The sequence below is a fragment of the Budorcas taxicolor genome, chromosome 1 (assembly GCF_023091745.1).
Source record: "Budorcas taxicolor isolate Tak-1 chromosome 1, Takin1.1, whole genome shotgun sequence".
In the NCBI taxonomy this organism is placed as follows: Eukaryota; Metazoa; Chordata; class Mammalia; order Artiodactyla; family Bovidae; genus Budorcas; species Budorcas taxicolor.
Window position 1 is genome coordinate 27,403,920 of NC_068910.1, and position 26,111 is coordinate 27,430,030.

The window sequence follows — 26,111 nt, forward strand, 5'->3', positions numbered from 1 at the left end:
AGACTAGTCAAAGAACCTACAAGGAAAGAAGTTTCCATCTGCTTCACAGGCAAAATAGGAATAGTTCAGGCTTTGTGAGCCAAAAGCCAAAACTGAGACTATTCGCGGATACTTAGATATCATGGTAAAGGGAAGACAAAACTACACACAATTTTCATTGCTGAAATTTAAAACATAATAATAGAGTAAAACTGACTATGTCTGTAACCTTCCAACACAAAGAGCAGCAGTAGCCCTCCGAATGCACTGAACTCACTCAATTCAACCACACATACTCAAGTAGAACTGAACTAGAGCCAATACAAATAGATAAGAATTTTAATAATGCTAACTCTTATGATTTTTTCTTGGATATTTCCTGGAGTGGGCATGAGATGTATTGACTTAAAAAATAGTCACAACCTAGAAGTTGAGAGTTCTGTTTTATTTGGTGGGAATTTTTAGGACTTCAAGCCCTGGAGACAGCATCTCAAGTGACCCTGAGAGAACAGTTCAGAGGACCTAGGGGGAGGAGTCAGGTTACATAGAAGCTTGTAACAAGAGGCAAGTGGTCTGAACATCAAAAGATTATTGTTAATTAAGGAAAACCAATGTCTCAGAATTTAGCACTTTTCTATGTATGGGAAGATGCAAGAGACTGGGCTTAGTGAAATCATTCCTTTTATATGCATCTCACCCATCTGGCGCCAGCATCCTGGGATTTGATTTTTCACACCTTAGTTCCTTGCTCACCTTGGGGAGTGACTGCTGGCTGCCAATAGCCAGCATTGTTCTTCCTGGGTGCCCTTGGGGTTCAGAGGTTCACATTTGGAGGGCCAGCATCGTGAATCATGCATGGCTGTGACATCCTTGTTCACTGATATGGCAGGAAATATCCCATTTCACAGATGGCCCTCTTGAGTCAATTGTTTTCCCCTTTTGATTTGTCTTGTCTCCTACGCTGTTAGCGTCTCTCCAGTCTAATGAAGGACTTAGTGACTTTCTGAGGTAATTTTGACCTAACGTGTTTTGGCCATTCCTCCATGGGCTTCTTAAAATTAACTCTGTTTAACAGATAAGAGGAACTGATGGTTAGAGTCATTTATCAAGGATTCCACAGTTAAATTCATCCCAGAACTAAGGGTAAAATCACACGCTAAATAGTCAAAATCTGTTCTCTTGACTGCCGTTTCAGATTGCTCCTCTCAGCTTCCAAAGATGACGTGGAACCAAAGAAAAAGTGAGGTGATGAGTTTAGGGGTGAGAGATTGGAGGGTGTGAAGTGACTGAGGAGGAAAGAAGACATTCTAGGCCAGGACAGAGGTCTAAGTGAATCTGTGGAGGAAAAAAGGAGAAAGGCATTCCTTGTGTAAGACTCTTCTCTGAGGACCTTGCATTTTCACAAACACTTGTCTGGAAACAGCATTCTTCCAAATGGCTTTCATGCATTATTGAGTGCAGTGGAAATTTGCTATGTGATGCCTAGGCCTCCTCAATAGCTTCAATTCCCATGTTGACCCCATTAACCTGAATATAATTTGCTGTGAAGAAGAAAACTTTAGCCTTAGGTTGAAATTTATGTACTTTTCAGCCAGCTTTTCCCTAATGTTATTTCATTACAAGCATTAACTTACATAGCTGTTTCTTCAGGGAACTCAAAACTTTAGTAACCATATTCTGCTCTTCAGATTATCACTCATAAAATGTGTGCTGACGAACTGACATCTAACCAAGGAAAAGCAGTCTTTTTTTTTTTTTTTTCAGACTTCTCACTGCAAGGTCTCTTTATGTCTGACTTATCTAAAGGCATAAGCTGAAATTCTGAAAGATGGCATTTTTTTACATTAGGTGGTAAAATTTCTCTCTCATTTAGTCTAAATAAGTTAAAGTCTAAATTAATCTATTTCTACAAGTTGCTTCTACATTGCTCAGATGTCAGTTAATCAATACTGTTCGGTCATAAAAATGTTAAGGTCTAATTTACATCACTTAAGAGTTGAAATTCAGTGTATTTGCGTCAATCAATATAATTAAAACATCGAAAGTGATGATTATGAAGTTTTACAGTTTGAGTCAAACTGTACTGAGCTGTTCATATTTATTACTCTATTTATTCTTCTCAAATACTTAATGAAGTTATTCTCACAATCCCATTTTACAAAACTCAGAGACTTTAAGAGATGCATGTTTTACATGACCTAGTTGGGATTCAAACCCATGTTTGGTTTACTACTGAGCTCAAGAGTCTTCACTATAATATTTTACCAATTCTTTCATGACTCTGCTGTTTGGAATTTCTTAACAACAGAGGCTCAGCCATCCAGTTGCCGTGAGTCAGTTCACCCGATTGTTTAATTGCTAGGAATCAATATGGTGACTTTTTTGGACTTCATCTGCAGTAGATGTATCATAAAATCATTATCTAATTGATTCTCTCTCCCAATTGGTCTCAGTAAATTTAAAAGATGACTTTTATTACAGGAACACTAATAGTAACAAAGACAGCTACACAGTTTGTGCCTTTACTATGTTTCAGGCACTGTATCAAATACTTTATGTGCATTTAAAAAAACTAAGTTCTCATAAAGATTCTACATACAATGTTAGAACCCTAAAACTAAATTCCCAGGGTATCATAGAAAAGTGTTTTGTCTTTGTACCCAGTTCCTGGCACACAGCTGGTCAAAGTCTTGGACTCTCTAAATTAATAAGTGTATCTCGTATGCTAATGAGATGACTAGTGGTGGGGGATCCCGAGATAGTTTCAGGACAGAAGCTGATCACCAAAATGACCAAGGTACCAGGAAAACCAAGGTATAAGAGGGTTGGAGAGAAGCAGGCTGGAAGCTGTGTTAATCACAAATAGCCAGCAATTTAAATCAATCATGCCTATGTAAGGTCAATAAAACCTTCATAGAATGACAGGTTTTTGAGAGCATCTGAGTTGGTGAATGCTTTGCGATGTGGGGAGGTGGCAGTACCTGGAGCAGTTATAGAAGCTCCACTTAAACCTCCCTCCTCCCAACCCCTGACCATACCTTGTCCTAGGCATCCTTTCTATTTGGCTGTTCCCGAGTTGAATCATTTATAGTAAACTAGGAAGCATAAACTGCCTTCCTGAGTTTTGTGAGCCATTCCAGCAAATTATTAAATCATGAGGAGGAGTCATGAGAACCTCTGAAGTTATCACCAAGTCAGACAAAAGTGCAGGTAGTTTGGCCATCCCATTTGCAACTGTTGTCAGAAGTGAGGTCGGTGTTGGAGGACTGAACCCTTCAACCTGTGGGGTCTGCACTAACTGCAGGTAGTTAGGGTCAGAATTGAATTAAATTGAATTCTTGGATACCAGTTGTTGTTGGGGACTTGGAGAAGTGACATGAAAAATAACACCACAGAATTCTTTAAATAACTGAAGCCAATACAGTAAAAAAGAATTTATTAGCACATTTAAAGAAAGAGCCCAGAGTAAGAGCCAGCAGTGTTGGATCTACACGAGGGCCAGGTCCATCACTATCTCTTCTGTCCACTGTTCTCCAGATCAGTTCTATTCTTCGCTGAATCTCTGAAAAGATCGGCTTGCATCTAGTCCAACAGAAAGTAAGTTTTCTCCCAGTATTTCTCCTTAGCCTTGATTCAGCCTGATTGAACCAACTTTTGGATCACAAGCCCATCTTCAGACTAGTCTCCATGACTGTAGAAGGACTGTGCTGTGTGGCCAGGTCTAGGTCACAGTTCCATCCCTGAAAGCTTTAGTTCACCTGCCCTACATGGACTGCAAATAAGGTGGGAGTAGTTACACCCCAAAGGAAACCTGACATGCTCTTATCAGAAGAAAGAATGAAAAGATAGGCAAGTAAAAACAGTTGGGGTTTGTCTTACTAACTGGCAAATTTCGACATGTCAGTTAAACTTCCTAACCCTTAATTTAGTTGTCCTTAAGTTCTTTCCTTCTCTGAACAATCAGATTCTTAAAGACCAAAATGTACATGTTCATACTTGTTTAGATCTTATGAGTGCAGTTGATTTTTAGGCGATGTCTTTGGTAACTGAAATCAAATATCAAATGAGGTAGAGATTTTTTACCAGAAATTACCTAACTAATCCCTAAACACTGGAGGAAAAGTGTACCACGTAGTATGAGTTGACAGACATGTAGATTCTCCCCAGAGGTTCCTTTAGATTGTTGATAGAATCCATGTCCTTGCAGTTGTATGACTTCCAACTAGGGACTACTCCCAGTGCTTCAAGGCCATTTGTAATTCCTTACCATGTGGACATTTCCATATATCCTCTCCCAAAATCAGCATTGGAAGTAGAATGTCTCTGTGGTTGTTGTATTAATAGTCATTGTTCAGTTGCTAAGTTGTATCTGACTCTTTGCAACCCCATGGACTGCAGTAAACCAGGTTTTCTTTTCCTTCACTATTTCCCAGAGTTTGCTTAAACTCATGTCCAGTGATGTTATCCAACCATCTCATCTTCTGCCATCCCCTTCTCCTTTTGCCTGCAGTCTTTCCCAGCATCAGGATCTTTTCCAGTGAATTAGCGTTTTGCATCAGGTAGCCAAAGTATTGGAGCTTCAGCTTCAACAGCAGTCCTTCCAGTGAATATTTGAGCCTCTTTAGTGCATATTAACAAGACTTGATGATAGAGGTGGAGCTGCAGATACAGAGATACAGATAAAAGATCATTATGGGAATGACATCACATTATCTTAGCCATCTCTATAACCTACTCACAGAAGTGGTATTCTATCACCTTTGCCATACTATATTCCATACTCTGTATTCTAAAAATACCATCCTCACTAAGGGGAGAGCCTTAGACAGAGCATGAAGAGGGGACCACTCTAGAGTCTGTCACAGGCCTCATCCTTAGGTATTTGCTCACCCTATTCTTTGAACCTGAAGTGTCTATCTCCTATCACCACAAGAACAAATACTCCTTGAAGGACCAAAGACCTGAATCAAATCCTCTTACTTCAGCAAGTCTTACTCAATCCATTAGGATGAAGATAGTATCTTGTAATCCTTCAGACACTCCAGTAATGGAAAGAGTCTACCCTCTCAAGGCTCTTACTACTTTCTACTTTGAATTATGCATTTTTATTTTCTCTCTGTCTTAGGTCTCTGACTAGATCTTTGAAGTTAAGGATACTTTATTTCATTTTCTCATATATTTCTTAAAGCATTTATCAAAAATTGTAACATGTACCAATATATCAGAACCACATTTTGTTGCAAGTAATGGGACTCTCATCTGGGTGGTAGGTTAAGCAAACTGGGAGGCATTTATTTTTTCTCATTCAATAGAAAATCTGGAGGCTTGTTTGGTGACTTGGCTTCAGTTGCTTAACACTCTCCAGGTTAAAGTCTCTATGATTTTCTTGACCTCTTCTTTGACCTTCCTTTCTCTCATTGGCACAAAACAGCTGCTATATTTCCAGCTGTCTAGCCTTCATTTCAGATAGAAAGAAGCAAAAAATAGTAAATAGGAAGGGGCAAGTGTTACGTAAGGAAAGCAAAGTCTTCCTAGATATACTTAGCAAATTTGCGTATATAACCCATTGACAAGAACTGTGTCACGTGTCCATCATAGTTATAAGGGGAACAGAAAAATAGTTTTGAATGCATGAGTATATGGTCCTCTGATCAAAATTGTTGGTTTAGCTCTATGAAAAAGAAGACAATAAGTATTGTGACCTAACAGGGGAAGTAGAGGAAGTTTTCCCTCAGGAGGTGGCACTGAGATAGAGGTCAGTTTTGGAAGCTGTCTTAGAGTTCTGCATGTAGCAAGTGTATAGAAAAGAAGAAATTACCATTGCAGAGAATCTTCTTAATATCTTTGGTATAACTCAGCTTCATGACTCTTTGTGGTAGAATATATAATTCAAACTAAAAAAAAAAAAGCATGTTCTGCCCAAAGTTAGCTGCCAGCTTCAGGCAGAGCTGTATCAAGTAGCAGTAACAATAATGCCAGGAAGCACTCTATTTTTCCACTTGGCTTCCCTCTTTGTTGATTCCATTCATTTGCACTCTTATATGTCATGGTACTAAGATAGTGGCAAACTCCTGATTTACATCTTTTCATTAGAAAGACTTCCAGAAAAAAATATTTTCCCAAGAATGAATAGTTTACAATTGGATCTCATTGTGTACAGCTTGAGCTGGGACTGGAGCAATCACTTGGTCTCTAGAGAATTCATAATCCACTTAGTTAGTTTTGAGTCTTTGCACTCTTCTGGATCAGGGGTAGAACCAACAACTTCAAAACTCTATGAGCTAACATTGGAAAAGAGGCCTTTGGCTCCCTAAGGAAAACAAAGAAGCAAGTACCAGTAGAAGCAGCAGAGTTTGCTGGGCAGATAAAAAGAATAGAGACTTTTCTAGTCTGTAGTAGTATTCTATTTTCTGTTCTCTGTAGAAGAACAGAGAAACTTCTTTTTGGAGAAAGTTTCCCCAATGGCTCAGTAGGTAAAGAATCTGTCTGCAATGCAGGAGACACAGGAGAAGCATGTTCGATCCTTGGGTCAGGAAGATCCCCTGGAGGTGAAAATGGCAACCCATTCCAGTATTCTTGCTGGAAAATTCCATGGACAGAGGAGCCTGGTGGGCTACTGTCCATGGGGTCTCAAAGAATTGGACACGATTGAGTCGGACACAAATAACACTTCACTTGCACAAAGTAGAAATGACTAATGGCATTAGTGACTGCCACAGTTAATAATAGCAATACTAAAAACAAACACTTTTTTTTAAAAATTATACTCACCCATTCAAACTCATTCTACTTTCTCAGAAATCTGAGAATCAATCCAGCCTGCTTTACGTAAACCAGAAGGCAAAAGTGACTGTATGTTTTTAGATTAGTTGAGTATGAGATTTCCAGAGAGCAGGGTTTCAGTAGGACTAATACCCTTCCCTCAGTCACCAAATCCACACTGAATGCCCTGGTGCTCATGTACTCACATAAACATGCCTCCCTTTGTGCTGAGCTGGTGGAGCAGGTCAATTAAGTGAAGCTCATTTCAAGTGCAGATGGTCCTGTGTAGCTTCATGTCTGCCTGGTGGCCAGACTAAGTGATTTCAGATGGCCTCAGACTCCTGATCACATCCATGCAGCCAGGAAGGAAAGGAAACCTTGTTTATCATCTTGATAAACAGTCCCTTTCAATGCCTCCGGACGCTTTATGTAACTCGGTAGAGTCAAATACTATTAAATTGTCATCACTGTCAAAAAGAGAAGTAATAAGTTTTTCTACCTGAGTCATAGTTAATGACTTCTACAATGTGTAACACAAATCAGAGTTTCTGTTTGCCTTCTTTTCCCCTAAATGTGTGTTTTCTGATCTTGCTGACTGTGGAGGAGAGGCACAGTCTCATGATATGAAGAAATATATACTTTTGTGATTACCTCTCAGCTACACCAATAAAACACCAAGATGACAAGGGCCAGATCCTTGGCTGGGATGAGATATGTGCACAGAGGAGGAAGCTGAGCGGCTATATCTCATTCCCGTTCTTCATGGATGGCATCGATTTGAAAGATTGTATTTCATGGGTAAAAGCCTTGGAATGGTTCCACCTTAGTTATCACTAAACATATTTACAGAAGCAAATTTAAGGTCTCTTAAGGGGGTAATACACCTTTTTTATTCTCATCACCTTAAAGAATAATACATGAGTCAGATTAGGCTGTATTAAACTGCAATAACAAACAACCCGCAACTCTCATTGGCTTAAAACAATGAAGGTTTATTTCTTGATCAAGCAATATGCCCTTTGTGGTTCCTCAGTGAGGCTGTGTTTGGAGGTGTCACCCAGGAACTGGAACTGCTGGAGAAGCCAATATCCAAAATAGGGGTGGACACACTATAGTCCATAGACCAAATCTGGCCCAACATTTGTTATGTTTTGTTTTGTTTTGTTTTGTTTTATATAGCTTATGAGCTAAGAATGATTTCTACCTTTTTCAATGGCTGGAAAAAATCAAAAGAGGAATATTTTATGACCCCTAAAAAATTACATGACATTCAAGTTTCACTTTCCATACATAAAATTTTATTTATGCACAGCCATACTTTTTATTTATGTTTTGTTCACGGTTGTGTTCCAACTGCAGAGTTTGGTAATTGCCACGATCAGATGGCCAACAATACTAAAAACATTTTTGACCTGAGACCTTTATAGAAAAATTGGCTGATCCCTGATCTAAAACACTGCTGATTACTACACCAAGAAGAAGAGAGTTCCAGAGTCTTCCACAAGGAATTAAAAGCTTGGTATGAAAGTGAGCCCTGAAGGCTCAGCAGTAAGGAATCTTCCTGCCAGTGCAGGAGACACATGTTCGATCCCTGGCTCAGGAAGATCCCCTGGAGAAGGAAATGGCAACCCACTCCAGTATTCTTGCCTGGGAAATCCCAAGGGCAGAGGAGCCTGGTCGGCTACAGTCCATGGGATTGCAAAGATCAGACACAACTTCGCAACTAAACAATATCACGAAAATGACAGATCACTTCCTTTAATACAGAAATACTCAAATGGCCCCACCTCCCACAAGGGGACTGGGAACTACCCTAAACCTATGGGGAGGAGAGCCAGAGATAGTCATTCAGAAGTGCTGATGGTTACAACAGCTAAAATTAAAAATAGCAAGACTATCAACAGCAAACACTTGTATGGTTCTTATATTCAAGCATACTTCAAGTGCCTCATTGATCCTCACATCTCCCTAATCATGAAAGTATTGTTATTTTCCCCATTTTACAGATGAGGAAATTAACAATAGAAAGCGTAAATGATCTTCCTGACATAATACAGATCCCAAAGGGTGGAGGCAGCATTTAAATCCCATCAATATGGCTCTAAAATACAATCTCAAATGCTATTGTCTTAAATATCCTACTACACATGGATCCTTTAGGTCTAAGTCCCAGCCATTGACAATGCAGAGACCACTTCTTCACAAAACTGTTATAGAGTTCAATGTGTGTGTGTCTTAATCGTTCAGTCATGTCTGACTTTTCGTGACCCCATGGACTGTAGTCCACCAGGCTCCTCTGTCCATGGAATTCTCCAGGCAAGAATACTGGAATGGGTTACCATACCCTTTTCCAGGGGATCTTCCCAACCCAGGCACTGAACCCTGGTCTCCTCCTTTGCAGGCAGATTCTTTACCATTTGAGCAACCAGGGAAACCCATAGGATTCAATAGACATAAGCAAAATGTTAATTTTAGTATTTGTGTAACAGATTTCCTAAAACTTAATAATTCACTTTGGAGTTTGAGAGTAATTAGACCACGCTGCTGCTGCTGCTAAGTAGCTTCACCATAGATGGAAGTAAAAGCTAATGCCTATGGATTTTCATGTGGTTCTCCTGTGGGTACCACAGAAAGGACTTAGAATTTAAGATCAGCTTAAGACTCAGCAAGAGGACCCAGCAGAGAAAATCAGACCCTAAAATAAAAATGCTTCTTTCAGGGGATGTTATTTTAAAGCCATTTCTCCTTGGATCATCTGAAATTGTATCTTGATCTTCTCGATTAGCTTCTAAGCTAACTCAGGAATATTGTTCCGTGAGTGTGTATTTTTGTTTAGCTGGAAGAAAATATGTCATAAAATAGTTATGATTTAGAGATAATAGATTCTGAGCCATTGCATTGCCTGCTGTCCTTCTATGTTTTGATAATGGAGTTTGTGTATTGTCATTATTCATGTTCCTTTTAATATCCATACACTCACCCATGGAGACTAATAGAAGAATCCCATTTTAAGAGAATTAGTTTTTAAAATTTATTTTTATTTATTTATTTTTGGCTGCCCTAGGTCTTCATTGTTATCGTATGGTTGAACTTTCTCTAGTTTTGGTGAGCAGGCACTACTCCTCTTGAGGTGCGGGGGGCCTCTCATTGCGGTGGCTTCTCTTTTGGAGCGCAGGAGCTGGGCTGTGGGCTTCAATAGTTGCAGCATGCGGGCTCAGTAATTGCCGATCGTGGGCGCTAGAAAGCAGACTCAGTAGTTGTGGTGCAGAGGCTAAGCTGCTCCATGGCAGGTGGGATCCTCCCAAACCAGGGATCAGACTGGTGTCCCTTACATTGCAAAGCAGATTCTTAACCACTAGACCAGCAGAGAAGCCCTCCTTAAGAGAATTTTTTAAAGTTTATCATTGTTACTGGGCTTCCTTCTCAGAGGGTATTCCTGCTGGTATGCCATTAAATAAACATCACAAAGAAACAGAATAAAAATGAATAAAGACTTAAGAGCAGATGAAGCAAGGATGCAAAGCAGAAAGCAGGCAGACCACCCGTCAATGCACCAACAGTTCACACATCTGACAGGAGAGTCTTGGAACTTGAAAACTAAAAGCTTCCATTTTCCGACCTTTCGGAATTGTGTCCTTCCATCAAAATTCATGTCACATATAACTGCTTCTGGTAGTGTCTTTGAAATTGGGTTTCATTTTTTATGTGAACAGTAAGAAGAATGTCAGGTCTTATTTATGGTGGACATGCTGTGTGCTGGTCAACGTATTAACAGCTATTTATTATAATCAGTTTGCCTGCACTCACTTAATCCTCATACTCATTTAGTCCTCACAACAACCCTAATAAGTTAAAATTATTCACGTTTTACAGAAGAGAACTCTGAGACATAGAATAGAAAACAATAGGAAGCTGATTTAGGACTTGAACTTTGGGGGCCTGACTCTACAATATTTTATCCATTTTGCTCTACTGCCTCAGACATGACTGTTTGGCCCAGAATTTGTTTCTTTTTCCTGCATTTGTCTACACTGTATATACCACAGAACCCTGGGACAGAAGAGATGGTAATTTGTTTAATCTCAAGTATAAACAAATCAAGCAGCCATTTTGCCCTCCTTGACCAAGACATGCTTAAAGAGCCATTAGTGTCTCTCTTGTCAATGATTTACAAAGACACTTGGAGCTTCCTTCCAGTCCACTGGGTCAATAAAGCATTTTTAACACAGTCTTAAATATGCATTTCTGACATCCGCTACAATAGATTCCAAGAGAGCTATTTATAAGGCCTTGATCGAGAAGTCCTATAAAAGTGAATATCAAAACACCTGTGCTTCTTCTTACTTTACAGCTTTTAAAGAAAGGAACTATTCGCAATAGAGTGAAAATGCTAGATCCAAATTATCATGTCAGTCTTAGCATTCCTTAAGCACGTTTTATTCATTTCCTCCAAAAGTTGGCTTCCACTATAAGCAGATGTATCCTGGCTTTACCATTAATGAGGACTGAAGTTTCCTTATGGTTACTCTTAATTGTAATTTCATTTTTCAATCATTTTTCTTAGAGTAAAAATCTTTTCCTTTGTACAATTTGGCTCTCCCCCAAACCAAAGTTCCAAGCTGATTTTTCTAGAAGGTGTATTAGAAGGTCAGTTCAGTTCAGTTGCTCAGTCATGTCCGACTCTTTGCGACCCCATGAATCATAGCACACCAGGCCTCCCTGTCCATCACCAACTCCTGGAGTTCACTCAAATTCACGTCCATCAAGTCGGTGATGCCATCCAGCCATTGCATCCTCTGTCATCCCCTTCTCCTCCTGCTCCCAATCCCTCCCAGCATCAGAGTCTTTTCCAATGAGTCAACTCTTCGCATGAGGTGGCCAAAGTATTGGAGTTTCAGCTTTAGCATCATTCCTTCCAAAGAACACCCAGGACCGATCTCCTTTAGAATGGACTGGTTGGATCTCCTTGCAGTCCAAGGGACTCTCAAGAGTCTTCTCCAACACCACAGCTCAAAAGCATCAATTCTTCAGTGCTCAGCTTTCTTCACAGTCCAACTTTTACACCCATACATGACCACTGGAAAAACCACAGCCTTGACTAGACGGAACTTTGTTGGCAAAGTAATGTCTCTACTTTTGAATATGCTATCTAGGTTGGTCATAACTTTTCTTCCAAGGAGTAAGCATCTTTTCATTTAATGGCTGCAGTCACCATCTGCAGTGATTTTGGAGCCCCCCCAAAATAAAGTCAGCCACTGTTTCCACTGTTTCCCCATCTATTTCCCATGAAGTGATGGGACCAGATGCCATGATCTTCGTTTTCTGAATGTTGAGCTTGAAGCCAACTTTTTCACTCTCCTCTTTCACTTTTTCAAGAGACTTTTGAGTTCCTCTTCACTTTCTGCCATAAGGGTGGTGTCATCTGCATATCTGAGGTTATAGACATTTCTCCCGGCAATCTTGATTCCAGCTTCTGCTTCTTCCAGCCCAGGGTTTCTCATGATGTACTCCGCATAGGAGTTAAATAACCAGGGTGACAATATACAGCGTTGATGTACTCCTTTTCCTATTTGGAACCAGTCTGTTGTTCCATGTCCAGTTCTAACTGTTGCTTCCTGATGTGCATACAGATTTCTCAAGAAGCAAGTCAGGTGGTTTGGTATTCCCATGTCTTTCAGAATTTTCCACAGTTTCTGGTGATCCACACAGTTAAAGGCTTTGGCATAGTCAATAAAGCACTTCTTTGCAAAGGCTACATTTATTATTCAAGTTCATTTTCTGAAAAGACCACATATTGGATACTCAGGAAAAGATCCCCAAAGAGGATTAATTTGTATCAGTCTTTCATTTTCTCCCTTCTCTTCTTTCTTCCTCTGTCTTTTTCCTATCTGATGCTTTCCTTCCTCCCTCCTCTGCTTTTTTCTTTTCTTTCTTCTTTCCCTCATTCAGTTATTTAATTACTCATAACCTAGCAAGTACGAGAATGTCTACACCAGGTACTGTGGGCTTACCAGGTGGTGCAGTGGTGAAGAGTCTGCCTGCCAACGCAGGAGACACAAGGTTCATTTCCTGGGTCAGGAAGTTCACCTGCAGAAGGAAATGGCAACCCACTCTAGTATTGTTGCCTGGAAAATTCCATGGACAGAGGAGCCTAGCAGGCAACAGCCCATGGGGCTGCAGAGTTGGACATGACTGGGCCACTAAGCGCGCGCACACACACACACACACACACACACACACACACACATACAGACACACACACAGACACACACACAGACACACACACAGACACACACACGCGCGCACACACACACACACATTCCAGACACTAGGGATAAAGAAGTAAGCAAGATGAGCTTCCTGCCATTATAGTAGCCCAACAGGATGGAGAGGTGATAAACCAGTCATTCCAATTAGGAGACATGGGGGACAAAAGCTAGTCTTTGGGGAAGAGGTTCATTCAGCAAATAATTACAGGCCAGAAATGGACCCAGTAATAAAGTAATGAAATATAAAAGTTGCTGCTCTTATGGAGATAAGAAAAGTGAAATATTCTTTAAAACTGCCAAAATAGTACATTGTAAATATTATTATGGGGTAATTACATGAGATTGTAGGGTCATATAGAAGAGAGATATAACTTACAATCTGATTCGGAGACCACCTAAAGAAGACCTTAATAGTGAGTACAGGAGTCCCTCTCCTCCCAAAATACAGAGTTTAGACTTACATTAACTTTAAAAAAAAAAAAAAAAAAAGATTATTTTCCATCTCAACCTTACACTCTCCCCTAGCATCTTCTTTCCCAGAAAGCTTGGTGTTGTGATCATTTCAAATTGCTTGGCTACACTTGGTCATGGACATGAAACCATCAACACCAAAATATACTAGTGTCAAATTCTCAGACAGATAAAAAGGATTAGATATTAGCAATCTCCCACAAGTGACCATTTTTAAGTTGTTGACCCAGTTTGTAGCTCAGATCAATCAGTTTTGTCAGTATAAGCTATTTCTACTAGATGTCCATGGCGGGGTTGTGGGGGGAGGGTGGGGACAAACCATTTAAGATCCCAATCATCAGATTTTTAGCCATCCACCTGCCAATCATTCCTAATCTCATCTTCCCTTTCCATCAAGGTATATAATTGTCATCCACGGGGACTCTCTTTCAGAGAAATATTATCCTTAGCAATTTATCTTCTGTTTGTTTCCTCACCAATACAGGGCAAGACAGCGATGCATTGGATTGGGAAGAAGGGATCATTGCTAGGAGCATATTGGGCTTGGAAATTTTTGTAAACTTTTCCACCTCAGAGAGAGTTACTGTTGCCAGAAATAATCTTGAAATGCTGTCTTTTTTTTTTCCTTTGGGGCTATTAGGAACTTTCTCTTCCTGTTAAAAATAGGTTTTGATAATGCACTCTAAATGCTGACAAATCCAAAAGAAAGAGCAGACAGAAAAAGTGGAGAGCTGCCCTGGGGAGCTTCTCGGCAGGGGACTTGCCCATTGCCTCCTGGGAAACATGGGGTAAAAGAGTGGGAAGCTGGCCGCTGTTTTAAAAATGTGTATTGGAGGGAAAACTAGGAAACTGATGTCCATCTAACATATCTAACTTTTTCAGATTGGCCTGCATTCATCATGTAATTACTGTATTTACCTTCTAATCTGGAAGAACAATAGGGCCCCCTTCTAAGATTAGATTTAGGGTAAAAGGCTAATTTCTTATATTTCACCTTAGGTGTGTTTTCTATAGACAAAGCCATGATACAAACCACAAACTAAAAAATCTGAATAGTAAAAACAAATCCCATACTGGCTTGTATTTATGACACATTCTCTGCCAGCAGTGAAAATGTTACTTCACCTCTCTTCTTGGCTGGTCCTACAGATGCTGAGTGAAATCCAGAAAAGAAGCAAGTTTCCAGGTAATCCATAAGCAAGAAAGGAAAGCTCAGTTTTCTGAGCACTTAAATGACTTTGCTTTGAGAGGCCATAGATCATCTCAAAATCATTTTGACTTGGATTGAGACAAAATTTAGAATGGTCTTTGGTGCCAAAGACTGAAAGGCATTTACATGACAAATATTATCATTATGATTTTGCAATAACCTTGATAGTTGGGTTTGAAAGGACAGTTCACTGGGTAATTCTTAAAATGCAGATAAAATAGATTTAAAAGAACAATTTTCTAGTTCCCAGAAAGGGTTATGATAAACCTAACTCTTCCCTTTCACAGGAACCAAATCTGGGAATATTTTTATTTTCAGTCTCCTTTTTGAAGTAGCCGGCTAGTGAGGCCAATAGGTAAAGAATACTATAGTCAATTCCAGAGGGTCTTGAAAAGTTTTATCCATGTGGTTATTATAGAAATCCAGAATTTTATTTCTTTTCACAGAATTGGATCAGCCTCTCCCTGGTGTCTTGGGTGGATCAAAGTAAATGTGGGCTTCTGATATAGCCAATAAATAATAATAATAAAACACATAGAAATTGAAAATGGGGAATATATCTTACCAACTTACTATACAATTCTGTACCAAAGACATCTAAACATCTCAGAAACAGTAAGTTCCTTGTTAAGTGATTGTGCAGTAATCCACGACAGACTTGTAATTCACGTTTCATTTTGTTCAATCATCCATCCATCCATCCAGCAAATACTTGTCACTTGACATTAGCTTTTGAGCTACTCATCAGCCGAGTACAATGGTTTTCACTTTTTCCTTAGCAAAGGAATCCCTTTGAAGGATTATACTGAATGTTAAAATAAACATTTAAATAAAACATTGAAGTGCTATACTGAATATTAAAAATAAATTATCAAGAGTTGCTTTCTCCTTTCTTCTAGTGGATGTAACTGAACCCTTTCAGATAATCTGTGAAGTCTCAGGAGGCAAAACTTGAAAAATTCTAATCAAAGGACTGCATATCTGAGCTTTTTCCAAAAAACTAACTTTTCTTTTTTTTTTTTTGGTAATTGCAAGCCTATGGACCAGGGTTTCGTAGTTAGCATTCTAAAGAAAGATTAGATTTCTACTGAAAGATTACATTTCTCTGATTGACTGTGGCTAGGTCAGTCACAAGCATAAACCTTGGGAATCAGATCTGTGTATGGCAGGGCCCATCAGACATTCTGAATGGCAGGGTCCTGTGGTTCTCTGAGACCCGGTTCTGGTCTCCACACTGGTGTACCTGAGCAGTAGGTGTCACTGAAGCCATAGTTCAACTTGTCAAGATCAGATGAGCTCATTATTTACAGCAACCCCTCTGGCTTCCAGTGTGCAAATCCATCATCCATTAGCCTAAGGAAGATGTGGCCTGGGGTCATTGACTTTATATACAAGGTTTTAATGAAAATGGAGCACTTGTCAATTCCCTGTTCCTTTTCAGAGAAAAGGCAGCATACGTGCCAGGGTGGGACTGGGGAAAGGATACATACATGGGGTCAGAAGATCTAAATTCTGGTCCAGATGCTGACAGGTACTTGCTCAGTAAAATGTGGGCAAGTGTTTAAGCTGCTCTTGATGACACTTGCCTCCTCTGTAAAAGTGAGGGGCATCATGACCTCTTTGGGCTTTTTGAGTATGTAATAAATTGAAGCTTTATACAGTATCTACCATGATGAGAGTAACGTATTAATAGTAAATAGTAAATGGTTAACACCTGGAATACTATTATCATTGCCGATTCTTTTATGGCTACGTCATTTGGCTGCTTTAAGTCTCCATCCTCACTCAAAAAAGTACAGATGACAATAGTCCTATTTCTATCTTTGAACAGTTTTGCGGTTTAAATGAAATATGCATCAAAAGTACTTTTGAAATCCTAACAATAATGTGACAGACAATGTTTAATGGGAAACATCAGGAATCCCTGTCCTTGAGAAAATTGCAGTCTACGGAGAAACATACAAAAAGCATAATACATAAATTATATACTGTATTTGGTAAATTACAGGTACCCTGGTGGCTGGGTGTGGGGCAGTGGCTGGCACAGAGCAAAGTGAAATCATGGGTGCTGACTAAAGGAATTATGATTTCAATGAGTGAAAGTCACTCAGTTGGTTTCAATAGGGTGGTCAAAAGTGTCTCTGATGACATTTGGAAAAGTTATGGAAGAGTTGAGAGTGAGCCAGAGATCCACTGGAAGAGTGTCCTAGGTGTTTCAGTGTTCAACTTGTTGAGGCAGTTTGCTCTTTAGAGCTACACCTCTGTGAACCAGAGCAACCCCCAAGAGGAATCACTCCTGCCACGTTCAGCCAGTAGTCTGCAAGGAGACCAGTGGCGCTGGAGCAGAGGGAAGGAGAGAAGGGTGGAGTAAGTGAGGTCAAGGACACAGGTATGGGAGGGGTAGGTAGAATGCTTAACCCCGCTAGCCTTCTAAACAAAGTGTCAAACTTCCTTTTGGAAGTTCTTTATCATCAAAGAAAGTCTTGTGACAAGATGCAAAAAATGTGTGAGTTTGGAGTGCAACCGACTTGGGGCACACTTGTGTGACTCTGGGCAGCTTATTCAACTTCCCTTTCATCTGTTAAGTGGGAACAATGCCTTGTATAGTTCCTGGGAGGTTCAGAGTTAATGTAGGTAAAGTGCCAAGGACAGCACCCAAATCAGAGCTCACTAAAGTGTAGTGAGCACGGAGCTGACAGGGAACAGAATTCAGTCATTTACAACAGTGCTTCCCTGGTGGCTCAGATGGTAAAGAAGCCGCCTGCAATGCAGGAGACCCAGGTTTGATCCCTGGGTTGGGAAGATCCCCTGGAGAAGGAAAGGGCAACCCACTCCAGTACTCTTGCCTGGAGAATCCCCATGGACAGAGGAGCCTAGTAGGCTACAGTCCATGGGGTCACAAACAGTCAGACATGACTCAGTGATTAAACCATCACCACAACAGGGCAGTGAGAACTGGCTCTGGGCCTCCAGAGGCCACCTCCTTGTCCACATTATCAAACTTAGTCAGTAATTCAGATGATTTGGCTTGTCTGTCACCCTGCTAGCTTGGCTCTAAATGAAACGAGAGCTTTCATATGCTTTGTGCCATTTTCAATCAAAAATGTTGCTCCAATCTTACATTAAAGTTAAGTGGTGACTTTAGAATTAGTGGTATTTTCATGAAGTATAAAACTAGTTATTAGTGACTTGACTGGGGGCACTTGTTGCTGACAATTATAAGCTAAAGTAACATGATTGCAAGTGTTGATGTTAAAGAGTAAACTGTGCCTCTAGCCCTGCTCTTTCATTAACTGTCATCCAGTGATGGGTAGGTGGTGAGACAGAAATACTTTTCTTATCATTCAAGTTCAAGCCTGCTTACTTCCTGCTTAGAATTCTGCAGCAGCCTCTTGTTTCTTCTTCTTTGCCCTCTCTCACCCCTCCTGAATGGGGTCAAAGAGTGGATATGGTGTCACTCAAGAGCAGTATCCAGGTCATATCTTTCCTAAGCTTCATAGTCATGTTGTACCTCATTGCAATGCAGAATCACCCCCAAAGCCTCTCCCTGGAGAGGGAAGTCCTCTTCTGTTCAGTCCTGTTTCAAGTCCTCAGTTCTACCTGTTCCAATATTTAAAATATTGTCCCAGGTATTTAAAATATCTTGACTCTCCTTAGAGATATGGCTAATTCTAGGACTAGGGCAGGAAATAAACACAATGAGGCAGAATCATAACATAGGGCCAGAAAGAAAAGAAGTGCTTTAAAAAAGAAGAGGAAGAAGGCAAATCAACCAGAAATGCTCATAATGGCCAAATCTGGACCATCTTGATCAACAAAATAAATAGCATAGCATTGGATTATAACCCAAAAGGATAAATAAATAACAATGAGCCATGAACTCATACTGGTATGATGAATTCATCGATCAATTAATATAAATAATTTGCTGATGTAAATAATAAATAATTAAGTAAATGGAAGAGAGCAGACCTATATACCTTGTAGAAGGATTTCCAATAATTGTAATGGATACAGCAACCCCACAGAGATGGAGACAGAGCATAAATAACTCTGCATTCTCCAAGGATGGGCTGTAGTCAGTGACATCCTTCCAAAGAGGACACCATAGAGAGTGGAGAAGGAGTGCAACTTTATGGTAGAGAAATCTGACAAGTACTGAATCAACCATGTGATCAAGATCAACATCAAGAGTGATAAGTCATGTGATGATATGTACTCTTGATTTGATGTCATGAGAACGGTACTGTACCTCGTGGTCCTCCTCAAAAAACACATAACAGTTTAATCATGAGAAAACCATAAGAAAAATCTCATTTGAGGGATATTTTATAAAAAACAAAACAAAACAAAAAAAAAACACTGCTCAAAACTGTCCAGGTTCTCAAAAAGGAAAGAATGTCTGAGAAACTGTCATAACCAAGAGGAACCTAAAGAGATAAGATAACTAAAATTAATGTGGGATCCTGGAAGTATCCTAGCATAGAAAAAGACATTAAGCAAAACTAAGAAAATCTGAATAAAGCCTAGACTTTAGCTAATAACACTGTATCAGTATTTGTTCATTAATTATAACAAGTGTAGCATAGTGATGTTAATATTAAGGGCCTAAAACTAGGAAATATGTAGTAGAGTATGGGATATATGGGAGCTCACTATACTATCTTCATAAATCTTCTGTCAACCTATGATTAAACATTTGTCAATCTGTGTCAACCTATGATTAAATATTTGTTTTAAAATCATGTTCCAACCTCTCACATTAGCAAAATGCTTCCCCTTCATTGTCCCCTGCTGAAGTCCTACCCTTCAACTCAACTTCAGTAGCCTTCCTAATTCTTTAAAAAGGGATGGGTGTCCCCTTCCATCTATGTTCAAAGTCAATACTTATCATGTTGATTTTCATTAACTTACTTATTCTTTCATTCATTCAACCAATAGTTATGGATTACACACCAGTTATTGGCCATAGTGCTGTGGAGTGACAAGCAACAACCTTCACTCTGACCAAGCTTACAGTTTTATGGTTACAGTCGTGCAAGCAAATGTGTATAGTTCTAAGAGAATGAAAAATGGTGGAGATTAGGAAATGTCTCTAAGGATCTGACCTTTGTAATCAGTCTATGCATTTAATGTGTGAGTGGTAGATGGAGGAATGGAAAGACAGGAAAGAGTATTCTGGGAGAAAACCTATTTGAACTTTCCTGAGGCAGAAAGGAGGGCAGCATCCCCAAAGAAATATAACATCAGTGTGATTGGACATTCCCAACATAGGCACCATATATGAACTCAACTATGTGTCAGGCTCAGTGCTAATGTGTGTTACCTTGGTTAATACTTACTTAACTCTGTGGCGCAAGGTTATTTTTATTGGTACTTTACAGATATGTGTACTTTATAGATAACAAAACTGAGGGACTTGAACAGTGACAAGAGCTGAGATTCAGGCTAAAACAGGTTTGTATGAAAGCACAAACTCTTTCATCCTATTGAGGAAGACACAATTCATCTGCTTAAGTCAGAGATTTTTTGTTTGGTTGTTTTCAGCTGTCCGTTACTATGTGGGCTCTTTCTGCTGGTGCTGAGCAGGGACTGCTCTTCATCGTAGGGTGTGAGCTTCTCACTGTGATGGCCTCTCTCGTGGTGGAGCACCAGCTCTGGGCACGCGGGCTTCAGGAGCTGTGTGTGCAGGTGCAGTGGCTGCAGCATGTGTGCTCTAGAGCGCAGGCTCAGTATTAGTAGTTTTGGTGCTTCACCTTAGTTGCTCCGTGACATGAGGGATCTTCCAGGACCACAGATGGAACCCATGATACCTGCATTGGCAGGCAGATTCTTAATGCCTGCACCACCAGGAAAGTCCAGTCAGAGATTCTTGTGATTGTTCCCATCACATTATACCAGGGTTTCTTGGCACTATTGACATTTGGGTCGGATAATTCTTTGTTGTGGGGTCTGTTCTGTGTACTGTGGGATGTTTAGGGGCATCCCTGGCTTCTACCCACTAGATGTCATTAGCTCTCACCCTCTACCTGGAATGACAATGAAAAATGTCTTCACACTTTGCCACATTTGATTGACAGTGAGGGGGAATAGCAAAACAATCCCATCCCCTGCCCTTGGGTTGCAAGCCCCTGAGTTACACTGTTTCAGATCGGGATGGAGTTGTGTTTAAATTCTTCCCTTCCTCCTGTCTTCCCTCCCTCTGCTCCTTTTCAGTGTTTCTTAAGTGCCCACCATGTACAGGCTGGATACACATCCTGTGTAGTTTAGAACACAGTAAACTGTAGAAAGATTGAGGGCAGGAGGAGAAGGGGATGACAGAGGATGAGATGGCTGGATGGCATCACTGACTCGATGGACGTGAGTTTGAGTGCACTCCAGGAGTTAGTGATGGACAGGGAGGCCTGGCGTGCTGCGATTCATGGGGTCTCAAAGAGTCGGACACGACTGAGCTACTGAACCTATAGACAGTGGTTGCTTAACAAATGCTTGAGGAATTTCTGCCAACAGAGTCCTAAATGCCTAGGATTCTAAGTGTTATGGACAAATGAAAAACATTCTTCCTGAATGCAAAACTTGACGTTGGTGAAATAAATCCCAAGCTTCTGATCACTTGGAGTACCTCTTATGTCCCTGGAGAACTGGCTTAGCTGGTATCCTTCAGGCTGAAAAGATACACTTGAATTTCACTGGCATTTAGACAGACCCAGCAGAGCACCTGTTAAGAACCTAGCAGAGAGCGGCATACGTTAGGATGCCAATAAATGCTGAAGAGAGCATGGCTGATCTGTAATAAATAAGGGAAGCCATATGCCTTGGTCTGTAATTTGAGATTCCATTTGAAGCACATACTGATTTTCTTTTTCTCTCACTTCTGGGTGAGATCTGGATTGGGGAAATGACTCTTCAACTAGATTTTCTATTCAGCTCCCTTGAGAGTGAGTGGGTGCTAGGAGGGAAAGCTCATTTCAGGGCAGTTTTCTTGCCACTGCAGGTTCTATACCACTGGAGTGTCAGTTTCTTGTCATTAGTGGGAGCTCAGAGAATTGTAAACACAAAGATAATGCAGGGGTGAGCTCTCCAAATGCATTTAAATCTCATAGCATCTTTATTGTGTGTTATCTCCGAGCATTCACTGCTCCACTACCTCTCCGTACATACAGCCCAGAAGTGTTGCCTCTTGAGGGCTCTTTGTTGTTGCTCTTTGTTGCATTTAAAATGTTGTGCCCTGATGCCTGTCTTCTCCCAGATGACACGACACATCCCTTGTATGCAATCTTGTATACATGTATAGATACACGTTGTAGGAGAGAATCCCATAGTAACTCTACTTTATGGAAACCCTTCCCTTTACGTTTCTCACTTTCCGAACCCTTCCACTCCCACCTGCACATACCTGAATGGCCACTGAATTATCTCTAATCGGCATCCCCCTTCTTTCTCTCTTGCCAGAAGGAGGGACGTGTGAAGTGATTGCTGCGCACAGATGTTGTAATAAAAACCGCATTGAGGAGCGGTCGCAAACAGTCAAGTGTTCCTGTCTACCTGGGAAAGTGGCTGGAACGACAAGAAACCGACCTTCCTGTGTCGATGGTGAGTAACTGGTTTCACTCCTGTTTCTATGGGTTCATCTGTGTTGTTATGGTGTATAATATATATATTTTGTTTAATCTAAATATGGTTCAGGATAATAAAGAAGGTGCCTCTACAGTGCTACAAAGTTAGATAAATACCAGCCCTTTGCATAGAGTTTGAATTCTTGTTTGTCTGGCTCTAGGTTTTTCAAATAGCTGTATTTGAATGTGTGTTAGACAAGATAAGGTGAAGGAATTTTTTCAAGTCTATGAGTTTGAGGATCCAGCTCATTTTGGAATTGATTTTGGATTGAGTTTATGTATAATGATGATGATTAATGTAGTAAAGATAGTAATACCTGACAGGCATTCAGTCTGTATTTAATGAGCATTTACTCTATCCCAGGCACTGCTCTAGGGCTTCATTTATATTCAAGAACAGATAGATGTGCCTGAGAGTTCACCATTTGCCATGCCCTGTCCTAAACATTTCTCATGCATTATTTCATTTATTCATCCATCTTATGTCTTGCTATATAACAATTCACATTCCCCCCGAAGCAGCAGGCACCATCTCACAGTTTCCATAGGTCAGGAATTCAGCTTTGCTGGGTGATTCTGGCTTTGGGTCCCTTCTGTGGTTGCAGTCAAGATCTGAGGACTTGACTGATGTGGAGGATGGTTTTAAGAGGGCTCTTCACAGAGCTGTTGGCAGGTGGCCTCTGTTCCCTTCCACATGCACCCTTCCAAAGGAAGCTAGGTGTCCTCACACCATAGTGCCTGGCTTCCCGCAGAGTGAGTGGCCCAGGAGAACAATGTAGAAGCCACAGTGTGACCCTTTTCTTTTATGGTAGAGCCTCAGAAGTTATCCTTTATTGTTTCCACACTATCCTATGGGTTATATAAGTCAACCCCATCTGTCCAGATGGAAGTGGATGAAAAAGGCTTGAAAACCTGAAGGCAAGGACCACCAGGGTCGATACACTTTCCCTGCCATTTTAAACAGGAAGAAAACTGAGACTTAGAATGGTTCATTCATGTTCCATTGGTCCCATGATTGGTCAGCTATAGCTCTGCTAACTCTTGAGATGAAACTGACTGACTCTAACAACCAGTCTTGACCACCATCTGTAAACAATTTTATATGCCTGTCAAACAGAGAGTCCACCGTTCAAAGGGATAACAGATATCTCTCCCCATCTTTATCTTTCATCATTTTAGAGCCAGATGTAAGTTGACCTTCAAAATCTTCAGTAAGGAAATCAGGACTCAGAGAAGTGACTCACTTGCTCTGGTCATACAGCAGGAATTATAACCTAAACCTCTTGACTTAGGGTCCATGGTCCTATCTCTAGATGTAGATGGAGAAAGATACCTTCTGGATTGGCTCATGTTGTGTATTTTCATTATGAAGCATTTGGCGGTTAGAAAGAAAACATTCACGCACAAACTGGAACAAGAAAGGCGAAAGTTATTTTTTAAGAAAACAGAGAAATCCTGGGGAACTCAGTTATAGGAAATTCAGCCAAATGTCTTGGGATTCATAAGCTGTTTAGGCAGCTTCCATCTTGTTTTCTTTGTTTTGATCTTTCTTTCCCTCATTCTCCTCTGTGTAGACTGGTTCCTTCAAGGATTTTATCTTTTGCTCTCCCATAACGTAGGGATTGGCATAAAGCTTTTAATTTCCATGGTACCAACTCTGATCTCACTTAGCATCATGGTATACAACAAGTACATGTGACCCACTTCCTGTATCTTAACTTTCCTCGTGGCTCAGATGGTAAGGCATCTACCTATAATATGGGAGACCTGGGTTCAATCCCTGATTTGGGAAGATCTCTTGGAGAAGGAAATGGCAACCTACTCCAATACTTTTGTCTGGAAAATCCCATGGATGGAGGATCCTGGTGGCTACAGTCCATGGGGTCGCAAAGAGTTGGACACAACTGAGCGACTTCACTTCACTTCCTGTATCTTAAATGCCATCTCCAAAAGACTAAATATGATTGACCTGGCTTGGGTCTCATGTTATCCTTTGTCCAATCAGCCACACAGCAAGAGGGACAAGCTCTTGGGGCATTCTGTACCATGGGAAGATCAAGCTTTTTTATTTTTTTTAAAGAAGATGTGAAAAAGTTAGATTTAGGAATGCACTGTGATCTGTAGTTCTCAATTAGGGCAATTCTCAGGAGCCATTTGACAATGTCTGGAGACAATTTGGGTGCAGATATCTGGTACAACTGGAAGAGTGCTACCAGCAGCTGGTATGTACAAGACAAGGAAGCTGCTCACCAACTTACGATGCACAGGACAGCTCCCACAGCAAAGGATTATCATGCCGCCAGTGTCAGTGGGGCTGCGGTTGAGAGACTTGTGCTATGACTTTTTAGTTATTCCAGATCACAGGCAGTACCATAAGGCCCCTCCACTGCAGGGAAGGCAGGCAGCTAGACCAGAAAAGCCATTGCATCCTCTTAGAGGAGGAAACTCTTGGCCCCTAAAGCCAATAAACATTATAAAACCATGATGATTTCTCCTCTTCTCTGCCAGAGAAAGCAGTGAGTCTCTTAACTATAAACCTCCATTTTGTTTCCAGTTCCTTTTTTTTGTTTGTTTAAATCACAGATTACCTAGAAATAGAATTGCCTTCAGGATCTGAAGGGAGAACATAGGGAGCAGCGCGCTGTCTGTGCCGACACAGGGGGAACTGGCATTTGGCTCTGAGTTTCTCTGAGAAGCTGAGCCACATATCGGTAACTTTTGTTTCTCAGAACAAGTCTGTCTGACTTTGAAAACTCGGAGCCCTTTAGTGTGGTAGGTTTAGGCAGGAGAGCTGTTAGTGTCTATCTTCTGAGCAAAAGTCAATAAAGTAGAGCATATTCTATAGCCTCACACTCATTGTTTCTAATTTCCAAAGCATCCTACTCCTCAAAAATCTTGGAATCCATTGGCCTGTGTAGTAAAAAGTGTCTGTGTTACTTTGATCAAAACTGTTTTAAGGCCTGGATCTCTACATGCAAACTGAGTAGGAAGTGAGTATATAAAGGAACAATTCCAGTGTAGTTATGAAGACCATAAACTATGAAATTAGACACAAGTGGAATCCCAGCTGTACCAGCTGCTAATGGGATGATCTTGGGCCAGTAATGTTGCTTCCTAACCTGTTTCCTCATTTGTAAATGGGAATAATGATTGTTTTCGCTTCATGAGGTAGTGGTGAGAACTAAGGAAATCATATGTATAATGTGCTTTGTCTAACGTCTGGTTCTCCTCAAGTGCTCCTTAAATGATGGTATCAGTTTTCTGTCTTACTGATAAGTGTGGGTAATGCTTAGAAACAGACATTATTTTCTGAAGTTTTGTTTCATAGTAATTAAATACAATGGCATTTTGGCCACTATATTTTCTTGGAACTGCTTCTAAGTGTTTATACTGGATATCACTAATGATGGTCTGTCTTCTTCTGAAATGTATATTCATTATAAGAATTTTGAAAACTACAGCACATCCATACATTAAAATCACCCATAATATTATTGCTTTGTAAGAAAATAAGTATACCTCTTTGAGGTTGAATCCATTGAAAGAAACTCACAAACTAGACATTTTATTGAACTTAAATGTTATAGTACTATTTGATTGACAGCTTGTTTCTGTTAATATATCAGGTTGGCCAAAATAGTTGTTTGGGTTTTTCCATAAGAAAATGAACATTTTGGGCAACTCAATATGATGAACATTTTCCAACTTAATACATACTCTTAAAAAAACATTATTGTTAATAGCTACACAGAATTTCAGGGTAGGATGTACCACTATTTATCTAACTATCTTCCACTTTGGCGT

General features: G+C 40.3%; 1 protein-coding gene across 1 annotated transcript in view; it reads left to right on the forward strand.

Annotated features, from left to right (window-relative positions):
* Positions 1 to 26,111, forward strand: part of TAFA1 (TAFA chemokine like family member 1) — a 509,833-nt gene that overhangs the window by 371,053 nt on the left and 112,669 nt on the right. The window contains exon 2 of the mRNA XM_052647367.1: positions 22,144 to 22,284. Within this exon, the coding sequence (XP_052503327.1) occupies positions 22,144 to 22,284 (141 nt within the window). The remainder of the gene's footprint in view (positions 1 to 22,143; positions 22,285 to 26,111) is intronic.